The following is a 24,498-nucleotide window of genomic DNA, read 5'->3' as shown; positions in this document are numbered from 1 at the left end:
TTCCCTTGAGTAGATGATTAAGGGGTGATCTAATTGAGGTGTTTTAGGTGATTAAAGGAAATAATAGGGCAGATGGAGAGAAACTATTTCCATTGATGGGTGCAGCCAAAAAATAAAATTTAGAGTTAAAGTGTTTGGGGGGTGATGTCAGGAAACACTTCCTCACATATAGGGAATTTTGCTTGAGAGTGCTTTTGTGAAGCACTTGGGACATTTACTATGTTAAGGGGCTGTATAAATAGAAGATGTTGTTGTAATAGAAATCTGAAACTCTCTCCCAAATAGCTGTTGAGACTTGATCAATTGAAAATTTCAAAACTGAGATTCCTAGATTTTTGAGAGGCAAGGGTATTAAGGGTTATGGAACCAAGGCAGGTGGGTAAATGGAGTTAAGATACAGATCAGCCATGATCTAATAGAATGGCAGAATAGGTTTGAGGGGCTGAATCATCTACTCCTGTTCCTATCTTCCTAATTGTTGCAAAGTACTGAAAGCCATGTATTTAGTTAATTTAAATATTTAATTATGCTTAAAAATAGTAAGTTTTTATTTGAATGCAAGAAGGCCTTGCGCCTTTATTATATGATGGTATTAAAACTATAGCCAGTTATATAATTCAGACTGTTCATTATTCTGATAAAATCATTGAACTTGGTTTGGCTCCTGTTCTAATTGCATGGTTTGTAAATTGTGGTTACCATGTTTTCTGTTTGTAGATTTATGTAATTAAGCTGTGAATTGTAAATGTGTTTGGTCATAACATTTCACCACAGAATTGTGGTGGTGGTGGATGAAATCAAATGTTGCACTTGCAGGATCCCTGAATTTAGTAATATTTACCCATTGTTTGTACTTTCATCAATAATATAGCACAGAATTTTATTTGGAATATGCTGTATATATCGTAGTAGCTGCAGCCTCTCTTTAATAGGTAGAATAATGAATAGTCATTTACAGCTCAGTGTCCTTTCCCAGCCCTTGAACTGTTTTCCTTTTGTAGAATGTAATGCTGAATATTCAAGAGACAATTTAAAATGTCAAAGTTTATTTTAAATCCTATTATGGAAGGCATTCTGCCTTTGTGGTTTGTTGCTTTATGGACAAAGCTATCTTAGAAAAATACAAATATTAATAAGAGGTATGTAAGCATGCTGCAGTTTCAAAGTATTTAACAATTTTCTACATGGCTTAATGGTCTCTTATATCTGTTTTTTGGGGGGCATCTAGAAATCTGGATATCTTGTAATCTTGTTTCAAATAATATCCAAACTAGCAGAAATGTTCAGTGCTTGTAACAGCAGGTTACCTTTGTTGAGTTTATGCCTCGGGAGAGTTTGACTTGGCTACTTATGCTGACAGTAAATCTCTATTATGTACTGATGGGATTAGAAACATTATATTAAAATAAAAACAGCTAATTATGCTTATTAGATTGATCAAGCCTAAAGCATGAGTTTTAATTGTCTTAAGAACCATTGCAAAAACCTATGATTAGTGGATGCTGCTTTTTAACCAAGCTTGAGAATCTCTTTCAAATTCTTATTACTGTAAACTCTGGGGTGGAGGTGGATAGAAATCAGGTTGACACTTTTTTAAGAATAATGAACGGACATTCCTAAAATTTAATGGAAGGGGTGCATATTTGTACCCTCAAGAAAGATATCAGCAGCTTCGGGCAGGGAAACTGAGGTGGTCCCAGATGAAAGTACAGGCACAATGCTATGGAGATGGAAGTGAATGGGGATTGTGTGGGGAAAATTCTAATTAAGTCCAATTATGATCTAATTTTTAAAATTATATTACAAACAACAAAGTTTTTAAAAGCAAAACTATTTTTTTTTTAAGGAACGTGGATATAATCTCATTTTTATTTTAATAGCAACTTAATGAGTTTGTTCAGTACAATTTTATTACCCCCAGGTACCTGGCCAATCAAAACTGCTCCATAATAATGGTCATATTTGTGTTCTAAGTGGATTGTCACTTAATTAGTCAGACAATGGCCAAAGCTGTTAATTCAACTCTGGAGAGTGGGAAGCTGTAGAAAATTGAGTAGAGCAGCAAATTTGTAAAGTTAACACCACAAACATAGCCATGTAAATGTATCTCCTTCGGTCTTGCAGAAAGAGAATTATCTTTTTGAAGCTGCATGATAATTGCCTGCCAGTAAATAATGTAGCATAATACCTCTCCCTGGAGAAAATGGATCTTTCCATTTACCTGGTCCTGGAAGCAGGCTATGATTTAGTGAACAGCACCAAGTTGAGCCAGTGATTTTACAAATGAACAAATATGGAGATGAGAGCCATTTATAGAAATCAAGTTATAACAATTATTTTTTTCCTTTTTCTTTCCTCTCGAGTCCTTGCATGTGCTGCTGCCGTCCAAGTCTGTTCCCATCTTTCCGCTATGTTTGAATCCCTCCAATCAGGTTTCCATCCCCATCACAGTACTATAATGGTTCTTATCAAAGTCACAAATTACATCCTTTGTGACTGTGACAATGATAAACTATCCCACCTTGTCCTTTTCGACCTGTCTGCAGTCTTTGACATGGCTGACAACGTTCTCCTCCAATGCCCCTCCGCTGTTGCCCAGCTGGGTGAGACTGCACTGATCTGGTTCCATTCTTATCTATCTAATCATAGCCAGAGAATCAACTGTCATGGCTTCTCTTCCTGTTCCCGCACCATACCTTTGGTGCCCCTAAGGATCTATCCTTGGCTCCATCTTATTTTTCATCTACATGCTGCCCCTTGGCAGCATCATCCAAAAACACAGCGTCAGTTTCCACATGTATGCTGGTGACACACAGCTCTACCTCACCACCTCCTCCCTCAACCCCGCCGCCATCTCCAAATTGTTGAACTACTTGTCTGACATCCAGTACTGGATGAGCAGAAATTTCTTCTAAGTAAATATTGGGAAGATTGAAGCCATTGTCTTTGGTCTCCTGCTCCTCGCCACCGACTCCATCCCTCTCCCTGGCAACTATCGGACACTGAACCAGACTGTTCATAGCCTTGGTGTCATATTAGACCTGAGATGAGCTTCTGACTATATATTCAGGCAATCACTAAGACAGCTTATTTCCAGCTTCGTAATATCGCCCAACAATGCCTCTGCCTCAACTTACCTGCTAGTGAAGCCCTCATCTGTGCCTTTGTTACCTGTAGACATTACTATTCTGATGCATTCCTGGCTGGCCTCCTATTTTCTACCCTCTGTAAACTTGAGATTATACAATCTGCTGCCCGTGTCCTAAGTCACATCAAGTCCCGTACACCCATCACATTACCTCTGTGCTCATCTACCTACATTGGCCCCCGGTTAAGCAACACCTTGATTTTAAAATTCTCATTTCTTGTTTTCAAATCCCTTTATGGCCTCACCCCTCCTTATCTCTGAAATCTCCTGCAGTTCTACAGCCCTCCAGGATATCTGCACTTCTCCAATTCTGGCTTCTTACACGTCCCCCATTTTCATCACTGCAGCATTGGTGGCCATACCATCAGCTGCCTAGGGCCTAATCTCTGGAGCCCTCTCCATAAAGCTTTCAGTTTCTTTAGCGCTCTTTCCTCCTTCAAGACATTCCTCAAAACCTATCTTTAACAAGATTTTGGTCATCTGCCCTAAATATCTCCTTGTGTGGTTCGATGTTAAATTTTGTTTGTTAACGCTCCTATGAAGTACATTGTATGTTTTACTATGTTAAAGGCGCTATAATAAATACAAGTTGCTGTTAGCTTACTGTATATGGCCTTCATGCTCATTTTTGGATAGGATACTATTACAATTGTCACTTTGGAGGAGAACAACAAATGCCCAATTGAGCCATCACTGTTTCTTGATAGGATGAGGAAGATCACATGAGACCAAATGGAGATTTCCTTCCCCACCCCACCCCACCCCACCCACACAGACAAATGAATGAAAGTCTACTTGTAACAGCCAAATGAGATCAGAATCTATGTATGAAAAGTTGAAACATTGTTATTAATCATAATATATGAAAGATGCATTCTTAAATTCCTAAGCACTTTGTCCTAATATCACTATTTCACTTTTTCTAGGACAAGGACTGCAATAGATGTCAGATCTTTCTGTCCACTACCTGCCATGCAACCTGTAAATGAACTTTCTGACTACTCTTCCATGTTACTCCTGCTTCCAGGAGTACGGAAGCATACTGGTTATGTTACTGGACCAGTAATCCAGAGGACTGGACGAATGATTCAGGGACATGAGATCAAATCCTGCCATGGCAGCTCAGGAATTTAAAAAAAGTTTAATTAAATACAAATCAGGAATAAAAAGCTAATATCAGTAACGGTGACCATGTAACCACTAGATTGTCAAAAAAAAAATCTACTTCAGTAATGTCCTTTAGGGAAGGAAATCTGCCAATACTGATCTAGGCACCAGATTCAGACATGACAAAAGCATACACAACCCAGTAGACCCTGCAAAGCCCTCCTCACTAACATCTGAGGAATTGTGACAAAATTGGGAGAGCTGTCCTACAGTCTAGTCAAGAAACAGCCTGATAGTCATACTCACAAAATCATATTTTTCAGCCAACATCCCTGACTCCTCCATCAACATCCCAGTGTCAGTTCTATCTTACTGGCAAGACCGATCCCACCACAGGTGGCAACACAGTGGTATACAGGCAGGAGGAAGTAGCCCTGGGAGTACTATACATTGACTGTGGACCCCATGAATTCTTACAGTAGCAGATAAAACATGGACAAAGAAACCTCCTGCTGATTACCACCTGCTACCCTCTCTCGGCTGATTAATCAGTACTCTTCCATGTTGAACACCACTTGGAAGAAGCACTTATGGCAGCAAGGGCACAGTTCCCATGAGGTGGGGAAAGGAATGTCATTGTCCATCACCAAGAGTGGCTGTACTGACCCCACTACTAACCAAGCTGCCCAAATCCTGAAAGACATAGCTGCCAGACTGGGCTTGTGGCAGGTAGTGAGAATCAACACGAGGGAAAACCTACTCAATCCTCACCAATCTGCCTCTGTCCATGACAGTATTGATAGGAGGGGCCATCTTCACACGAAGGACACCCGTCATCGTATTGTATGGCACTATCAGCGTGCTAAGTGGAATAGATTCAGATCAGATCAAGCAGCTCAAAACTGAGCTTCCATGAGGCACTGTGGGCCATCAACAGCAGCAAAGTTGGATGCCACTACAATCAACATTGTATCATAAGGTTTAAATTAGCTATTAAAAAAGACTAGGAGAAATCTGGAGTAATAATACTTAATTACAGGAGGGCTAATTTCAGTGGATTGAGAACGGACCTATCCCGCGTAAACTGGAATGAAAGATTGGCAGGCAAATCTGTAATGGAACAATGGGCTGCCTTTAAAGTGGAGATGGTTTGGGTACAGTTGAGGTATATTGCCATAAGGGGCAAGGTAGGGGAATCAAAGCCAGAACTCCCTGGTTGTCGAGAGAGATAGCGAGTAAAATGAAGCTGAAAAAGGGAGCCTATTACAAATAAAAGCAAAATACTGCGGATGCTGGAAATCTGAAACAAAAACAAGAAATGCTGGATTCACTCAGCAGGTCTGGCAGCATCTGTGGAAAGAGAAGCAGAGTTAACGTTTCGGGTCAGTGACCCTTCTTCGGAACTCCTATTACAAATGTCCGGTTAATAATACAAGTGAGTTCTAGGTTGACCAAAGAAAGTTCGGAGGGGCAGAGAAAAAGGAAATGAGAGACAAAAAGAGAGTACAAGAAGAGACTGGCAACTAACATAAAAGGGAATTCAAAAGTTTTTATAGGCACATAAATAGTAAAAAGGTAGTAAGAGGAGGTGTGGGGCCGCTGAGAGACCAAAAAGGGGATCTATTCAAAGAGGCACAGGACATAGCTGAGATACTAAATGTTTGCTTTGCATCAGTCTTTACCAAGGAAGATGCTGCTGCCAAAGTCATAGTGAAGGAGGAGATAATAGAGATAACAGATGGGCTAAAAATTGATAAAGAGGAGGTATCAGAAAGGCTAGCTTTACTGAAAGTTGATAAATCACCAGGACTAGATGGGATGCATTTAAGTAGGGGGGGAGGGGAAATTGTAGAGGTACTGGCCATAATCTTTCAATCCTGCTTAGATACGGGAGTAGCATTAAAGGACTGGAGAACTGCAAATGTTACACCCTTGTTCAAAAAAGAATGCAAAGATAAACCCAGCAACTGGTCATTCAGTTTAACCTCAGTGGTGGGAAAGCTTTTAGAAATGATAATCTGGGACAAAATTAACAGTCACTTGGACAAGGGTGGATTAATTAAGAAAGTCAGCACGAATCTGTTAAAGGCAAATTGTGTTTAACTAAAATGAAAACGGAAAATGCTGGAAATACTCAGCAGGTCAGGCAGCATCTGTGTGGGGAGAGAAAGAGAATTCTGATAAAAAAGGTTATTCACCTGAAACGTTAACTCTATTTCTCTTTTGTTACGACCAGGTGAGAAAGGGTCTAGGGGTTACCTCTCAGCCTTTTCCTGGTTTGACCATGACAGGGTTTAATTTTTAAAATACTGTGTTTTTAGCTTCCCCTCTGTGAATCCTTGTTCACAACTCTCCAATTGTAATGGCAAAGAAATCAACCAAACAGGTTTTCTTAAACTTACACCTTTCTTGTTTAAATCTATTAGCCTTAAAACTCTAATTTGGTTAAAAATATCTGATGTGACCATGCTAGCAATGAACACACATGCTGTTAGAGACAGAAAAGGAGAAAGAATCGAGGAGAAAAGTTTGAAGCAATAGCTGGAGTTCATTTACTGACTTTTGAGTTCAATGTAAAGTCTTTGGTCGCAGTTAAATCTTGCTGTCTCGTTGGGGCCCAGTACACTCTTTCAAAGTTGTTTGGATGGTTTTCTGCCTTCTTGAAATCCAGTTGTAGTCTCTGCTTTTCGTGAGAGACAGAGCCATGGAGAGACCTTCCTTCTATTTTGTCTTCAAATTGCAGTCTGACTTCAAACTGTTCTGTGAACACAATTCAAACCAAACCTGGGCCAGCAGGCCAGTCATGTGACTAGCTCCCCACCTGGATTTATTTATTATTTATTTTATTTAGAGATACAGCACTGAAACAGGCCCTTCGGCTCACCGAGTCTGTGCCGACCAACAACCACCCATTTATACTAACCCTACATATTCCCTATCACCTCCCTACACTAGGGACAATTTACAACGGCCAATTTACCTATCACCTGCAAGTCTTTTGGATGTGGGAGGAAACCGGAGCACCCGGCGAAAACCCACGCAGACACAGGGAGAACTTGCAAACTCCGCACAGGCAGTACCCAGAATTGAACCCGGGTCCCTGGAGCTGTGAGGCTGCGGTGCTAACCACTGCGCCACAGTGCCGCTCCTCAGACATCCTCAGTAGGGGGTTTGGAATGCTGACCTTCACACACTCAATGTCTTATGATCAAAATCCATTTGGTTAATTGAATCAGGGAGCAGTTCCATTATCTTCTCCAGGCAACTGTCTTTTAGAATGCAAACATTTCCAGCCACTGTCCTTTTATAATGCAGGTGCTGCCATGTTTTTAGTCCAGTAAGAGTTTATTTTGAAATTAATATGCCTCATTCTTGGCAGGTGTGGTTTGCCTCACATTCTCCACAGATACTGCCTGATCTTCTGGGTATTTCCAGTATTTTCAGGTGCAGTATTTTGATTTTTTATTTGTGTTTAACAAACTTGATTGAATTTTTTGATGAGGAAACAGAAAGGTTTAATGAGGGCATTGTGGTTGATATGGTGTATATGAACTCCAAGAATGTGTTTGATAAAGTGCCACATAATAGGCTTGTCAGGAAAGTTGAGGCCCTGGAATAAAATGGACAGTGGCAGCATAGATACATAGTTGGCTGAGTGACAGGAAACAGAGAGTCGTGGTAAGCGGTTGTTTTTTAGATTGGAGGAAGGTATACAGTGGTGTTCCCCAGGGCTCAGTACTAGGGCCACTGCTTTTCTTGATATACGTTAATGACCTAGACCTGGATGTACAGGGCACAATTTCATAATTTGCAGATGATACAAAACTTGGGAGTATTGTGAACTGTGAGGAGGATAGTGATTGACTTCAAGAGGCTGGTGGAATGGACAGGCACATCACAGATGAAAGTTAATGCAGAGAAATATGAAGTGATATATTTTGGTAGGAAGAGTGAGGAGATGCAATATAAACGAAAGGGTACAATTCTAAAGGGGTTAAATCTACAGAGAGACCCAGGGTACATGCACATAAAGTGTTGACAGTGGCAGGGCAGGTTGAGAAAGTGGTTAAAAAGGGACATGGAATCCTGAGCTTTATAAATTGAGGCTGAGAGTACAAAAGCAAGGAAGTGATGATGAACCTGTATAAAACACTGGTTCGACCTTAACTGAAGTATTGTGCCAAATTTTGGGCACCACATTTTAGGAAGGATATGAAGGCATTGGGGAGGGTGCAGAAAAGTTTAGGAGAATGGTTATATAGATAGATTGGAGAAGCTGGTGTTGTTCTCCTTAGAGAAGAGAAGGGTGAGAGGAGGTTTGATAGAGGTGTTCAAAATCATGAGGGCTCTAGATAGAATAGATAGAAACTGTTCCCTTTTACAGAGGGGTCGAGAACCAGAGGGCACAGATTTAAGATGACTGGCGAAAGAACCAAAGGTGGCATAAGAAAACATTTTTTTATGCAGCGAGTGATTCGGATCTGGAATGTGCTGCCTGAGAGTGTCGTGGAGGCAGATTCAATTGTGGCTTTCAAAAGGGAATTGGATAAACACCTGAAGAGAAAAAGTTGTGCAGGTTATGGGGAATGGGCGGGGGGAGTGGGACTAGCTGAATTGCATATGCAGAGAGCTGGCGTGAATCTGACAGGTCGAATGGCCTCCTTCTGTGCTGTATCCATTCTTTGATTCTATGGTCTGTAATCTCATGACCTGGTATATCCCTCACTTTTCATTACCATAAAGCCAGGGGACCAATCCTGGATCAATGAGGAGTGTAGAAGGACATGCCAGGAACAGCACCTGATGTACCTAAAAATGAGGTGCCAATCTGGTGAAACTACCACATAGGACTGTGTACATGCTAAACAGCAGAAACAGCATGCTAGAGACAGCTAAGCGATCCCACAATCAGTGGATTAGATCAAAACTGTGTAATCTTTCCACATCCAGTTGTGAATAGTGGTGGGCAATTAAGCAACTAACAGGAGGAGAAGGCTCCATCGACACCCCCATCCTCAAGTGACTGCCTTCAAATTCAAGGCAGAATTTGACCGAGTATGGAATCAAGGGGCCCTAGTAAAATTGAAATCATTGGGAATCAGGGGATAACTCTTCACAGGCTGGAGTCATACCAAGCACAAAGGAAGATGGTTGTGGTTGTTGGAACCCAATCATCTCAGCTCCAGGACATCGCTGTAGGAGTTCCTCAGAGCAGTGTCCTAGGCCCAACCATCTTTAACTGCTTCACCAGTAACCTTTCCTCCAACTTATGTTAAGAGGGGATGTTCGCTGATGATTGGACTGTGTTAAGGTCCATTCAAAACTCCTCAAATAATGAAGCAGTTCATGCCTGCATGGCAGCAAGACATGGACAACAGTCATGATGCATGGCAAGTAACATTCAAGCCACATGAGTGCCAGGCACTGACCATCTCCAACAAGAGAGCAAGAGAGAGTCTAAGTATGTGCCCTTGACTTTCAATGGCATTATCACCATCAAATGCCCTACCATCAAGATCCTGGCGTGGGTGTCACCATTGACCAGAAACTTAACTGGAGCAGACACATAAATGCTGTGGCTACATGGGCATGTCAGAGATTGGGTATTCTGCAGCATATGACTCACCTCCTAACTCTCCAAAGTCTTTCCACCATCTGCAAGGCACAATTCAGGAGTCTGATGGAATACTCTCCATTTGTGTGGATTAGTACAGCTCCAACAATACGCAAGCAACTGAATGCTGTCCAGGACAAAGCAGCCCAGTTGATTGGCACTCTATCCACCATCTTAAGCGTTAACTCCCTTCACCAGCTACACATCACAGCTGCAGTGTACCATCTACAAGATGCATTGCAGCAACTCTCCAAGGCTTCTTCAACAGCACCTCTCAAACCCACGATCTAGACCACACAGAAGGTCAAGGGTAGCAACGCATGGGAACATCAGCATCTCCAAGTTCCCCTCCAAGTCACACACCATCCTGACTCGGAAATATATGACCATTCCTTCATTGTCGCTTGGTCAAAATCCAGGAACTCCCTATCTACTATGACTGTGGGAGGCGGTGGCATACTGGTATTGTCACTGAACTAGTGACCCAGGTATTGCTCTGGGGACATGGGTTCGAATCCCACCACAGCAGAAGGTGGAATTTGAATTCAATTAATAAATCTGGAATTTAAAGCTAGTCTAATGATGGCTATGAAACCATTGTCGATTGTTGTAAAAACCCATCTGGTTCACTAATGTCCTTTAGGGAAGGAAATCTGCTGTCCTTACCTGATCTAGCCTACATGTGGCTCCAGATCCATAGCAATGTGGTTGACTCTTACATGCCTTCGAAATGACCTAGCAAGCCACTCAGTTCAAAGGCAATTAGGGATGGGCAATAAATGCTGGCCTGGCCTGCGATGCCTTCATCCCATGAATGAATAAAAAAAAACTTCACTACAAGGAATGCAGTGGTTCAAGAAGGCGGCTGAGCACCACCTTCTCAAGGGCAATTAGGTATGGTCAATAAATGCCGATCTTGGCAGCAACACCCACATCCTGTGAATTTTTTTTTAATTACCATAATGGCATTTCAAATAACTTCTCTCTCCAGACATCACATTACTATTTTCATTCTTTTTGTTAATTTCTTTCTTCTCAATCACCTTTCATCCTTTTTAACTTTTTGATGTGTTATGTATTTCTCTAAATTTTTGTATATTTGTATTTTAATTGATTCATGGTTTGCCTTCAGCTTCAGAGGTTTATTCTCTTTAATGATTTTTAACTTTTTCTTTTGAACTCATCTTTTCTCTGTACTCCATTTGGCCAAAAAATCCTCAGTAGTTGGTTTCCTGCCTTTCTTTCTTCCTTGTAAATGTGCAGAGGGAACCTCCCTTATAGCAATTGAGTGCCAGGTTTCTTCTCCATTCACTAAAAGCAGAATTTCAGAAATGCATTAACAACATTCAGATTTATTACTACTAGTATAATATACAGTGAATTTAATTTCTTTACTGTCTTTTTGGAGTAGTTAGATGTGAGGACATCCACTTATTGTGACACGTCTCTGTTGTAATCAAGACATTTCCACTAGCAAGGATTAGCAAGAAGTCAGTCTTTTTGAATTCATCATTACCATAAGTGCAAAATGGTAACAATTGTTACCATTTTCTGATGGTCAGTGTCTATATATGGTAACCTAATTTTTTGATTGTAGATCTTTGAGATCATGACTATATCACATGACCTTTCTCTACAGCTTGCAGTCAATAACGGATAAGATGAGAAAAATAATCTTCACCCCACATGTAATGAGCTAGATTTTAAAAGGTATGCAAGTAATTTTTACTATCATATGCAATATTCAAAACATGGGGATCATTTTCATTCTTTGCATAGCTCCATTGTCCAATACACAGACACGAATGAAAATGGCTATTAATTATTGTAGACAAAGAAGAAACAGACCACCATAGATGTGACAATTGATGTAGCTGCCTCCAGGGTAAAGAAAAGTTCATATACTAGACAATCAATTTAATTGTTTTTGGAGTGCCGTGCCAAGGCAAGCAGTTCACAGCTCGCCCTGTGGTATTAGATGCTTTAAGAATATCAACAGCAGGAAAAAGTGCTGCTAGTATTGAACTCATTTGTCTTCCTTAGAGTATAAGCAAGTTAATAGCTGAACAAAGAATTCTTCCTAGCATTTAGATTTGTCTTCATGGAGATCCAGAGATTACACACACAAATCACTCTATAATGGTGCAGTAAGAGGTTTTTATGTGCAATCCAGTGTTCAAGTCAGTTGTGACAAATGTCTGGTTCCAACTTAGAGTTGTTTAAAGGGGAATATTTTATAATCTCTTTGTGTGTTAGGCAATGAGAAAAAGAAAAAACAAGAGCGTTTATAAACTAATTATCCATACCAGAAAAGATCCTCTCCACTGGGTTCCAGATTAAACAAAATGGAGAACATATTTAAAGTTACAATGCTTTGTGTTTCTTATTTAACCACAGGGTGGAGATGAAAGAGGACTGTTAAGCCTTGCATTCCATCCCAAATACAAGAAAAATGGGAAGCTCTATGTGTCTTATACCACCAACCAAGAACGATGGGCCATTGGACCACACGACCACATTCTTAGAGTAGTCGAATACACTGTATCCAGGTAGCGCAATTAACAATATGAGATACTTTTGCTCCAACATGTATTACAAATATTAATTACTGGACACAATTGAACAGAACTTTATTTGCTTTCCAGTGCTGTCAATGACATTGTAAAGGCTATGACATGTATGCTGGGTCATGCGCGATGCTATTTAATAGCTCACCAAACAGTATCATAGTTTTTATACTGTTTAAAACTCTTTTGTTAGTGAAGATAACCAATAGCAAGAAGCCAAAAACTTGGCTGCAGTTCATTTATTTCACTTTAGAGCAGGTTTTAGCATTAAATTATTTCCCAAATTCTGCATATCAAGGTTACAAATTTTCCACATTTTCTGAAAATGCAGTTGTGTTTTTAGTTGTTTTTATTTCCATCGTGGTTAGCTATATAAATTATAGTTATGTTGTCAGATGAAGAAAAATGTGTTCCCATTTTATAGGTATGTTTTAAGAACTCCATTTAAATAGTTTGGCTGAATAGTTAAACATCGCTACCATTAAGACAAAATTTTAAAATCATTTACAAAGAATTATCATTATTTGGTTTATTTCTACCATTTTCTGTTGACTTTTATGAATCTTTTTGGAGCCTGGCTCTGTGAGGGACTAGAATTAATATCAGTAAATGCATGTCATTAACTAAAGGTGCATCAATTGTTCAACTGGACAGGAAAACTCAAACTGTGAGGTTCAGTCAATCTTCAAGAAGTGCCCCGATATAACCAGCAATTTTCGAATAAAAATGTTTCTGTTTCAAACAAAAAAGAATATTAAATAAAAAAGCTCAATTCTAAGAAAGGAATTTTGATAGTATTTAATTATCTGCTTAAGTTGATGTATTTTTTCCTCTCAAGTAATGAGTAAAGATGTCAGCCTTGACTCAGTGATAATGCTATTGCGTCTAAGTCAGAAGGTTGTGAGTTCAAGTCCCACTCCAGAGATTTGAGTAGATTATCCAGGCTGACCTTTCAGAGTAGTACTGAGAGAGTACTGCACTGGATAGAGGTGCTGCCTTTTGGGTGAGAACCAAGGCACCATTTGCCCTCTCCGGTGGACATAAAAGTTCCCATGCACTATTAGAAAAAGGGAAGGGGAGTTTTCTCGGTATCCTGCCAATATTTATCCTTCAAACAACACCATTGAAATAGATTATTTGAACATTAATGTCATTGCTGCTTGTGGATCTTGCTGTGGACATATTAATTGTTGTCTTTCTCTACCACAATGACACTTCAAAAAAATACTTAATTGGTTGTAAAGCACTTTGGGGCATTCTGAGGTCATGAAAGTCATTATAAAATGCAAGTTCTTTCTTTAAAGCATTTTTCAAAGGAATGTAATTGCATTAGTAAATATAATTGTAATTTATTACACAGAAAAAATGCAAATCAAGTGGATACAAGAACAGCAAAGGTTTTGATTGAAGTAGCAGAATTACACAGAAAGCATTTGGGTGGACAGCTCTTGTTTGGGCCTGATGGTTTCTTGTACATCTTCCTTGGCGATGGAATGATTACCCTTGACGATATGGAAGAGATGGATGGGTTAAGGTAAGTAAATGATTAAAAACAAAAACTGGAAAATGCATGTAGCCTTCAGTAATGCTGAAAGTACTTTGAAAACAGTTGTGATGAAAGACTTAATGTTTAATGTCCAATATGTTACATGAGTAGTGTCATTTGGTAATGTCAAACAGTACAATATAGATTTCAGAAGCATTTTTTTCTTGCACATTTCTATTCTCATTAACCTTTTCCATTATTTCAGTTATTATAGAAAGTAAGAGATGGAAGAGAAAACGAGAGGATAGTAGAGAAATTGAATAGGATAAAAATAGCTAAATTGAAGTACTTAAAAGGTTGGCTGCACACTAAGTGGAAAAAACATCACCCAATTCAGATGAGATTCATCCTAGGTTGTTGAGGGAAATGAGGGTGAAAATTGTAGAAGCTCTGGCCACAATCTTCCAGTCCTCCTTGGATACGGGACAGGTGCCAGAGGGCTGAAGCATTGCAAATGTTAGACCCCTGTTCAAAAAGGAAAAGAGAGATAAACCTGACAATTACATCAGTTGGAATTTTATTTCAACTGACCCGCTCTCAGTGGGGAAGCTGGAAGTGGGTCAGGAGCCCATTTGTTTCAGCAGCAGGCTTTGCTGTGGCTGTTTGACTCAGCCACGCCATGAGCATTCTGCTTCTGGGTTTCCTGACTAATCACAGAGTGCAGGAATGATATCGGCTGACAACTGTCAATGAAAGGCTCTCTTTTTAAAGGGACCTCAGGCAGGGATCAGAATTCTTTATGAAGACTGCAGGAAGAAGAATGATGGCAGTTAGACATGGGAAGGCCGCCACTGCCCGCGTTTCTTTGACTCTTCCCTGGCGATGATGCTGGAGGTGATAAAGGCCAGAAGAGAAGTCCTGTTTCCTGTGGGCGGGAAAGGCCACTCAACCAAACCAAACAGGCATGGCTGGAGGTATCAGAAGTAGTCAGCAGCAGGAATGTGAACCCTTGCAGCTGGATATAGTGCCACAAGAGGTTTAATGGCCTAATAAGGGAAGGAAAGCTGAGTGGCATAACACTTTTGGGTGCAAACCCCCACACTCTGACTTTCCCAGCATTCTCCAGCATAGCACTCTTCAGAACAATACATCTTGCAGCTCCACCCATTCCTGTCTCTCCAGGCACCTCCTCACAGGCCCATCTGAACAGCCAGCACTCTCACTCACCCTCATCTTATTGACATTTTGCACTCATCCTTCATAGTCACCCTGCACAAATCTCAGTCCAGTCTCTCCGCATGTTCCACTCATCACAATCATAACTCTCTGCTTTCTCTCATGGTAACAGAAGAGAAAGCACATCTCAAGGGAAAGTTTAAAAAAACAGAGGTAGACCTGCAGTAGTAGCCAAATTGCACATTGCTGTGGAGGAACAGACGTCAGAGATCTGCAAGGTGGCAGTCCATGGGCGTTCCGATGGAGAGATGGGAGTTTCCCACATACCTGATGACAGTATTAGATATCATACTGCCACTTGGCACATAACAGTCATTCATGATGAATTGATGTCACCATTAACTGAAATGTCATGCACAAGTAGTGTTTGAACCCTTTCTCCATGTCAGCAATAATTTATGTCTTTCATCTCCCACCGGTCTTTCAAAGGTGATAAAGGATCACCAGCGAAAGGCCAAGGAGTCCTCAAAGGAAAGTGAGCACTCTGAGGATGCACCATCACATGAGTCATGCACACCCTCCACTAGCACAGATACGTGAACCCTCCACCAGTGCAGATACACACACCTCGGTGGGTACTGTAGTAAAGATAGCTAGATTGTTAGATGGTGAGGGGCACACCACATGGGAGCAGGAGCAGGTGCTGGAGACAGGAACAGCAAAGGAGAGTCCCCGTCAGAAGAAACATAGGAGTAGGCAGTAGGCTCAGGACACTTCAAGCTCTGTTGATCTGGAGGTAGATGCTGAGCCTTGGGCATCATCCACGACAAGGAGGAGAAAAGACAGGGGAGCAATTGTGGTAGGGGATTCTGTAGTTAGGGGACCAGACAGGTGTTGCTGTGGTCGCTGACGTGATTCCAGGATGGTATGTTGCCACCCTGATGCAAGGGTCATAGATATCACAGAGCAGCTACACAGCATTCTGAAGGGTGAGGATACACAGCCAGAGGTCATGGTCTACATTGGTACCAACAATATAGGTAGAAAAAGGGATGAGGTCCTGCAGGCTGAGTTTAGGGAGTCAGGAAAGAGATTAGCAAGCAGGACCTCTAAAGGTAGTAATCTCCGGATTACTCCCAAGGCCACGTGCTAGTGAGTATAGAAATAGGAGAATACACCAGATAAATGCATGGCTGAAGAGATGGTGCCGCAGGGTGGGCTTCACATTTCTGGGGCATTGGGACTAGTTCTGGGGAAGGTGGGACCTGGACAAGCCGGACGGTCTACACCTGAACAGGACTGGGATAATTATCCTTGTAGGAATGTTTGCTAGTGCTGTTGGGGATGGTTTAAACCAGATTGGCAGGGGAATGGGCACCTGAGGGCAGTTTCAGATAGGAAAAATTCAGAGCAGGGAGAAGGAGGCAGAAAATTAGCAAGTGACTCTGAAAGACAGAAGAAGCAAAGGTTAAAAAGTGTACAGCACAGGAATTTGGCAGTGTTAAAAGATATTTATTTAAATGCAAGAGGTATAACAAATATAGCCGATGAGCTAAAGGCACAGATAGACACATGGCAGCATGATATCATTGCTATACTGGAAACTTGGCTTAAAGAGGGGCAAAAATGGGAGCGCAACAGGCAGGATAGAGAAGGGGATAAAAAAAGGAGAGGGTGTGGCATTATTGGTTAAAGAATCAATTACAGCTGTGAGGAGGGATGAATCATCAAATGAGGCCATATAAGTTGAGCTCAGAAATACACTACTAGAAGTGTACCATAGACTCCCAAATAGTGTGAGGGAGAAAGAAGAGTAAATATGTAGGCAAATTTCTGAGTGCAAAAACAATAGGGGTGGCGCAGTGGTTAGCACCGCAGCCTCACAGCTCCAGCGACCCGGGTTCAATTCTGGGTACTGCCTGTGTGGAGTTTGCAAGTTCTCCCTGGGTCTGCGTGGGTTTCCTCCGGGTGCTCCGGTTTCCTCCCACAAGCCAAAAGACTTGCAGGTTGATAGGTAAATTGGCCATTATAAATTGCCCCTAGTATAGGTAGGTGGTAGGGAAAATATAGGGACAGGTGGGGATGTGGTAGGAATATGGGATTAGTGTAGGATTAGTATAAATGGGTGGTTGATGGTCGGCACAGACTCGGAGGGCGGAAGGGCCTGTTTCAGTGCTGTATCTCTAAACTAATAGGGCAGTAATAGTTGGGGATTTCAACTACCCTAATACCAACTGGGATACAAACAATGTGAAGGGCACAGAGGGCATAAAATTCTTGAACTGCATTCAAGAGAACTTTTGTAGCCAGCACGTAACAAGCCCAACGAGAGGGGGCACAATCCTAGATTTAGTTTAAGGAAATGAAGCTGGGCAAGTGGATAAAGTAGCAGTGGATGATTATTTTGGAGATAGTGACCATAATACAGTTAGATTTAGCATTATTGTGGAAAAGGACAAAGATAGAATAGGAGTAAAAGTTCTGAATTGGGGAAGGCAAAATTTACGAAGCTGAGAGATGATCTGGCGAAAGTGCACTGGATACAGCTACGTGAAGGAAAATCAGTGGCAAACCATTGGGAGCCATTCAAAAGCGAGATTCTATGGGCACAGTGCAGATATGTCCCCACAAAGAAAAAGGGTGGTACTGCCAAATCTAGAGCCCCTTGGTTATCTAGAAGCATACAGGGTAAAATAAAACAGAAAAAGAAAGCTTATGACAGTCACAAAAAACTTAATACTTTAGAAAGCCTAGAGGAATATAGAAAGTGCAGGGGTGAAGTAAAAAAGGAAATTAGGAAAGCAAAGAGAGGACATGAAAAAATCTTGGCAGGAAAAATCAAGGAGAACCCAAAGAAGTTTTATCAGTACATCAGGAGCAAGAGAATAAATAAAGAAAGGGTAGGGACCTATCAGAGATGGACAAGGGAAATTAGGCATGGATGCAGAAGTTGTGGGCAGATTTCTTAATGAGTACTTTGTCTCTGTCTTCACAAAGGAGATGGGCAATGCAAACATTGTAGTTAAAGAGGAGAAGTGTGAAATATTAGACATGATAAGCATTATGAGAGAGGAAGTACTAGAGGGTCTGACATCCTTGAAAGTGGATAAATCACCTGGGCCGGATGGATTGTATCCCAGGCTGTTAAAGGAAGCCAGGGAGGAGATAGCGGATGCTCTGAGGATCATTTTCAAATCCTCACTAGATACAGGCGATGTACCTGAGGATTCGAGATCTGCAAGCGTTGTACCATTGTTTTAAAAGTGTGCGAGGGATAGGCCAAATAATTATAGGCTGGTCAGTCTGACCTCGGTGGGCAAATTGTTAGAATCAATGCTGAGAGATAGGGTAAACTGTCACTTAGAAAGGCACGGATTAATCAGGGATAGTCAGTATGGATTTGTTAAGGGAAGGTTGTGTCTAACTAATTTGACTGAATTTTCTGAGGAGGTAACAAGGAGGATTGATGAGGGTAGTGCAGTGGATGTTGTCTACATGGATTTTAGTAAGGCATTTGACAGGGTCCCACATGGCAGATTGGTCAGAAAGGTAATGGCTAATGGAATTCAGGGGTATGTGGCAGGTTGGATCCAAAATTGGCCCAATGACAGGATAAAGGGTAATGGTCAATGAATGTTTTTGCGAATGGGAAGCAGTTTCCACTGGCATTCCACAGAGCTCAGTGTTGGGTCCCTTGCTGTTTGTGGTATATAGTAATGATTTCAACTTAAATGTTGGAGGCATGATTGGGAAATTTGCAGATGACACAAAAATTGGCCGTGTAGTTGATAGTGAAGAGGATAGCTGTAGACTCCAGAATGATACCAATGGTTGAGTGGGCAGAAAAGTGGCAAATAGAATTTGATCTGGAGAAGTGTGAGGTAATGCGTTTGGAGAGGGCAAACAAAGCAAGGGAATACACAATAAATGGGAGGATATTGAGAGGGGTAGAGGAAATGAGAGACATGGAATGCATGTCCACAGATCCCTGAAGGTAGATAAAGTGGTGAAGAAGGCATATGGAATGCTTTCCTCTATTGGCCAAGGCATAGAATACAAAAGCAGGGATGTAATGCTGGAACTGTATAAAATGCTGGTTAGGCCACAGCTGGAGTATTGTGTACAGTTCTGGTCACCACATTACAGGAAGGACATAATTGCTCTGGAGACAGTACAGAGGAGATTTACAAGAATGTTGCCAGGTCTTGAAAATTGCAGCTATGAGCAAAGATTGGATAGGCTAGGGTTGTTTTCCTTAGAACAGAGGAGGCTGAGGGGTGACTTAATTGAGGTGTACAAAATTATGAGGGGCCTAGATCGAGTAGACAGGAAGGACCTGTTTCCCCTAGCGGAGAAGTCAATTACCAGGGGACACAGATGTAAGGTAATTGGTAGAAGGATCAGAGGGGACATTTTCACCCAGAGGGTGGTGGGTGTCTGGAATTCACTGACCGGATCAGTGGTGCAGGCAGAAACCCTCAACTAATTTAAAAGGTACCCGGACATGCACCTGAAGTGCTGTAACCTGCAAGGCTATGGACCAGGTGCAGAAAGGTGGGATTAGAATGGGCAGCTAGTTTTCTTTTCAGACGGCGCAGACATGATAGGCTGAATGGCCTCTTTCTGTAACTTTTCTATGGTTTCTATGGCTCTATGACAAGGGCACTTGTGGAGCAGCAACAGTGTGCACCACAGAGTGAAATTGGAAGAATCCATCTCTAGCCATAATGTCTCAGGCATTTAAAATAAAAACAGGAAGTGCTGGAAATACTCAGCAGGTTAGGCAGCATCTGTGGAGAGAGAAAAGCAGAGTTAACGTTTCAGGTCTATGACCTTTCATCAGAACTCTGACCAAATGGCCTCTCTCTGTACTGTGATGCCAAGAGATGATAAGTGAAAAATCTGATTTAAAAGTGCATTAAATCTCTGTAACCTTCATTCAGGTAGCTGCCCTAATACCTGAACTCCTTTTTACTACAGAAAGTTGTAATGTATTGTAAGGAATAATGGTTAATATTACAGCAAATAATTGGACATTGGGACTTTGTACAACCAGACTTTAGGGTTGGAATGGGATTGCACTTGACAGCAGCATCAGCATCGCTCAGTTAGCTGAAGTTGCCTAAATCTGAAGGTTGAGAGTTCAAACTCCACTTCAGGACTGGACCACATAATTTAGACCAAAGCTACATCAGAGTACTGAGGAGTGCTGCATTATCAGAGCACTTTTAGGTGAGATGTTAACCAAAGGTCCTGTCTGACAGTTAAAATCTCATCCAACATCCTGAGCCAACACTACAAACTGATCATCCATCTCATTTGCTATTTGTGGTGCCTTGCTGTGCACAGTTTGGTTGGCATATTTGCCTACACAACAATGTGTTCATTTCAAAAGTAATTAATTTGTTGTGAAGCACTTTGGGATATCCTGAGAATGTGATAAGGCACTATAATAAATACAAGGTCTTTCTTTAGTATCTCCTAGTGACAGTACAAAAGTTTCTCAGCTAACCAAAATAATGAGGTTGCATTTGAAAGAAGCATTTAACACTATTCCTGGGCAAACCAGTCAGCACAAGCTGGAGGACTGTTTGAAACAGTGAGTAGCCTAGAAGTAGACCACATGGGAGTATGAGTGTGTATAATTACCACTTGATTGTATGGGAACTGATCTTGACTCATGCATTTAACAGTAATTAACACTTACTAATTATGTCATTAACACTCACCAGACACACAACCTCTTCACTTTTCCCTCAGGAGAAGAACCAGATAAGCATTCGAAAAGGAATTAGACAGTTATATGAAAAGGAAAAATGTGCAGGGTTACGGGGAATGGAACTAAGGGAGTTGCTCTTTCAGAGAGCCGATGCGGACATGTCGGGCCGAATGGTCTCCTTCTGCGCTGTAACAATCCTGTGATTCTGTATTAACTTCCCAAGAAATCTGCTGCAGATCACCACTTCATCACCAGAGAGTAAAAACTGTCATGAAATATTCAGTTAATGTAAGTATTTTTCTCAGCTAGTGGTAGTAGCCCAAATCAACTCATCCTCAGATTTTCTTACCCTGTGGAGAAACACCTCACCTGGATTAGGCACCTCTTCCTAGAACGCTGATTATAATCATAAACCCACAAGTGTGAGGAATTGTGGGTGCAAAGCAACCTGTTATCCCTCTGCATTTTCACAAAGCTATTTGTTAAAGGATGAAGTCTCCACTTTTGGCCTAAATTCTGCTGCTTGGTAAGCTACCTGTGCTGACAATGTATTTGAATTTGCAATTCGTATTACTAGTCACCCTTGTTTATTAACAAAAGTCTATACTGCTATTTTTTTCTAATACTTGCTATATAATCTTTCTAGTGATTTTACAGGCTCTGTGCTTCGAATTGATGTAGATACTGACTCCTGCAATGCACCTTATGCTATACCCAGAAGTAATCCCTACTTTAATAGCACCAATCAACCACCAGAAATATTTGCACATGGACTTCATAATCCAGGCAGGTAAGTGTGCTTAAAGATTCTGTAGATAAATCACAGTTATTAAAACAGAGGCATCATTTTTTGCTTTATTTGTGACAAAGTCATGTGTCAACTGGGACAAAAAAGGATAAAGTAAACAAGATTCAACCCAAATCAAAAAATACAGTGTTATGCAATATTTGCAAATCTGTTGATTACTTGAACCACATAATTTCATGTTTTTGAGATCCAGCACAAATATTGTGTTCCCATAGTCATGATATATTGGTGGACATCAGAACTGTAAAATAATAAATATTGGAGATTGAGTTACAAGACACCCTGAATGTTTCCTATAATTTGAAGTATGTTTCTTGAGTTTTAATTAGGCTGATGTACATTTGAAATGTGCCTCAATGCCTTTAGTTGTGACCATGGGACGATGAGAAAGGTGCTACAGCCCTTAATAATATAATTACTGAAGGACTGAACTGCCAAGGCACTAACAGAAGATCTTATTATTTTTACAGTAGATAAATGGATTTTTTTTGAGCATTTAATTTGCTCTGGAATAAATTATGTATTTAAATTATGTCACCACTTCCTGGTGCAGTTTATAATATTTTAAAAAGAATGTAAACTAGGGAATACAAAACCCTTTCTTCAAATTGCAATTAAAATTATGCTGTTTTCCAAAGATATATGCTTATGTTATCTGGTACTCCACTAAGAAGTATACATTACAAATCAAAACCCAATTTATAGATAGGATCTAAAGAAGCTGTAGCAAATACAGTGTATTTAATCACAGTGCATTGGCCGGAATTTTACGCTTCCCCAAAGAGTAGGAAAGTGGCGGGGGGGTGGGGAAAGGGCGTAAGGTGGAGCGGGAGGCTGGGAGGGCTGTTCCCAACCCGTTCCCGCCTCTGCTGCCACTTTACGTAGGGCAGCAGAGGCGAAAAATGGCCTGCCCGCTCCAGGCCAATCAAGGCCCTTAAGTGGCCACTTAAGGGCCTCTGCCCGCCACCACATGGCAAATCGGGCAGCCCAGACCTGAGAAAAGCCACCTGAGAAAAGCAGGCAGCTCTCTGACAGCCTGGTGTGGGGTGGGGTTTTCATGATCGGGCACCCTGTGCTTTACAGAGGGCTGCCCTACTGCCCCAACCACCCCCAACACACACCCCCGTTCCCCAATCGACCACACTTGCCTCGCCGGGACCCAACCGATCACCCCGGAGAGACAACAAAAACTGCCTGCCAGACTGAACATTGAGTTCAATAATTTCAGAGCATGATGGGCCCCCTTTTTTATTTTTAGTTACTTTTTCTTTTTTATTTGTTTATTTTATTTTAGTTTGTTTCTACTATGCCTACCCACTTTTTTTTTATGTTTGTTCTTGGAGCCAGGGCTGTTCATTTTACAGTCCATTGAGACCCTCTCTGTACTTATGCTTTGTCTTTCACCACACCATTAACATACTATTTGCCTTTGTTCCATGACCTTCTGGTCAGTTATTCTCTGTGACCTTGTTCTATTGTTACGACTGACTGCTTCAGTCATAGCCCCCAATCAAAATATACGATTCTGATTGTGGTGGGACCAATGCACCGTTAATTCAATCCCGTCGCTCCAAAGATCGGCTAACATATCATTTAAACTTTCCAAATTAAAGAAAGACCCAGCCAAATTGTGCCATCTATCAACCCCCGAATGAGGCTAACCAGGTGTCTTTAAATCAACAAATTAATTGTTTAATTAGAACTAAATTCTTAAACACTATGAAGATATAAACAACATTTAAAATCAAAAAAATTAGAGTCCTTGCAAATTTACAGTCCAATGTTGCTTGAAGTCCTCACAGAATGTCCTTCTCTAGCGAATTTCAACAATTAACGACTTGCATACACTTTCAACAGAATCAATCTGACTTTAGAGTTTTTGAGGGATATAAGATTGTCACAGTCTAATCTCCCTTCCTTCAGTTTAAATTACCAGAGATCTCTGTTTTGGCTTGATGTTTTAGAATTTTGAGAGATAATAATTAAACAGACTGAAATCCTCTTCCTTCAGTTTAAATGGTTTAGAGCTGTTTCTTCAGGTGCCAACACCAGCTGTGTCTTTGTCTCTGTCTGTGTTCTGTTAGAACAAACTGTCTTAACTAAAAGCCAGTTCAAAACTGAATTGTAACAAATGTATCGCATGAGACTCACTCCCAGTGGCTGTTTCTATGGTAACGAGAATGCACCCTTTGAATCGTAGTCTCCAAATGGCTGTTTCTAAGGCAACGAAAATGCACCTTCCTATAACTCCTGAGGCTTGCTGGTTCTTAAAGCAATACTGATCCTTTGCAAGCCTTAAAAGCAAACTGCATATTCCCGGAAAAGAAAATTACAGGACCCTGACACTATCAACACTTTCTCTTTTATTATCTCTTGCCCCACCCCCACTTTACTTGCTTGAAACCTTTTACATTTCTAATATTTGTCAGTTCTGATGTTCAGTCACTGACCTGAAACATTAACTCTGCTTCTCTGTCCACAGATGCTGCCAGACCTGCTGAGTATTTCCAGCATTTCTTGTTTTTATTACAACAAAAACTTACCTTGGTTCCCAGGCTCCCTGACATCTTCTTGAAACTAGACTGCAGTCCCAGCAGTGGCCACCATTCCCAGTGGTGCTGCAGGGACTAAGAGCTGCCAACTCACTGGTCAGCAGCTCCATTAGGCGGGACTTCCTGCCTCAAGCGGGTGGAAGTTCCGCCTCAGAACAATTAAAGGCTGGGGAACCACAAAATGCGGGTCAGATCCCAAGACCATCTTTGAATTTGTTGTACCTGACCTGTTTCGTAGTTGGTCATTAGAAGGTTTTCTTGCTGTGACCCCAGCTCATTATTCCTGCTTTCCTGGCTGTGAACAAAACTGCTTCCTCTAGG

General features: G+C 41.2%; 1 protein-coding gene across 7 annotated transcripts in view; it reads left to right on the top strand.

Moving 5' to 3' along the window:
• hhip (hedgehog interacting protein) overlaps positions 1 to 24,498 on the top strand; it is a 187,852-nt gene that overhangs the window by 55,417 nt on the left and 107,937 nt on the right. For all 7 annotated transcript variants that reach the window (XM_068041527.1, XM_068041517.1, XM_068041545.1 and 4 more), the window contains 3 exons: positions 12,267 to 12,418; positions 13,797 to 13,970; positions 21,464 to 21,607. In XM_068041527.1, the coding sequence (XP_067897628.1) occupies positions 12,267 to 12,418; positions 13,797 to 13,970; positions 21,464 to 21,607 (470 nt within the window). The remainder of the gene's footprint in view (positions 1 to 12,266; positions 12,419 to 13,796; positions 13,971 to 21,463; positions 21,608 to 24,498) is intronic.

Source organism: Heterodontus francisci, chromosome 1 (genome assembly GCF_036365525.1).
Source record: "Heterodontus francisci isolate sHetFra1 chromosome 1, sHetFra1.hap1, whole genome shotgun sequence".
Classification (NCBI taxonomy): Eukaryota; Metazoa; Chordata; class Chondrichthyes; order Heterodontiformes; family Heterodontidae; genus Heterodontus; species Heterodontus francisci.
This window is presented reverse-complemented; position numbering and strand designations above follow the sequence as displayed.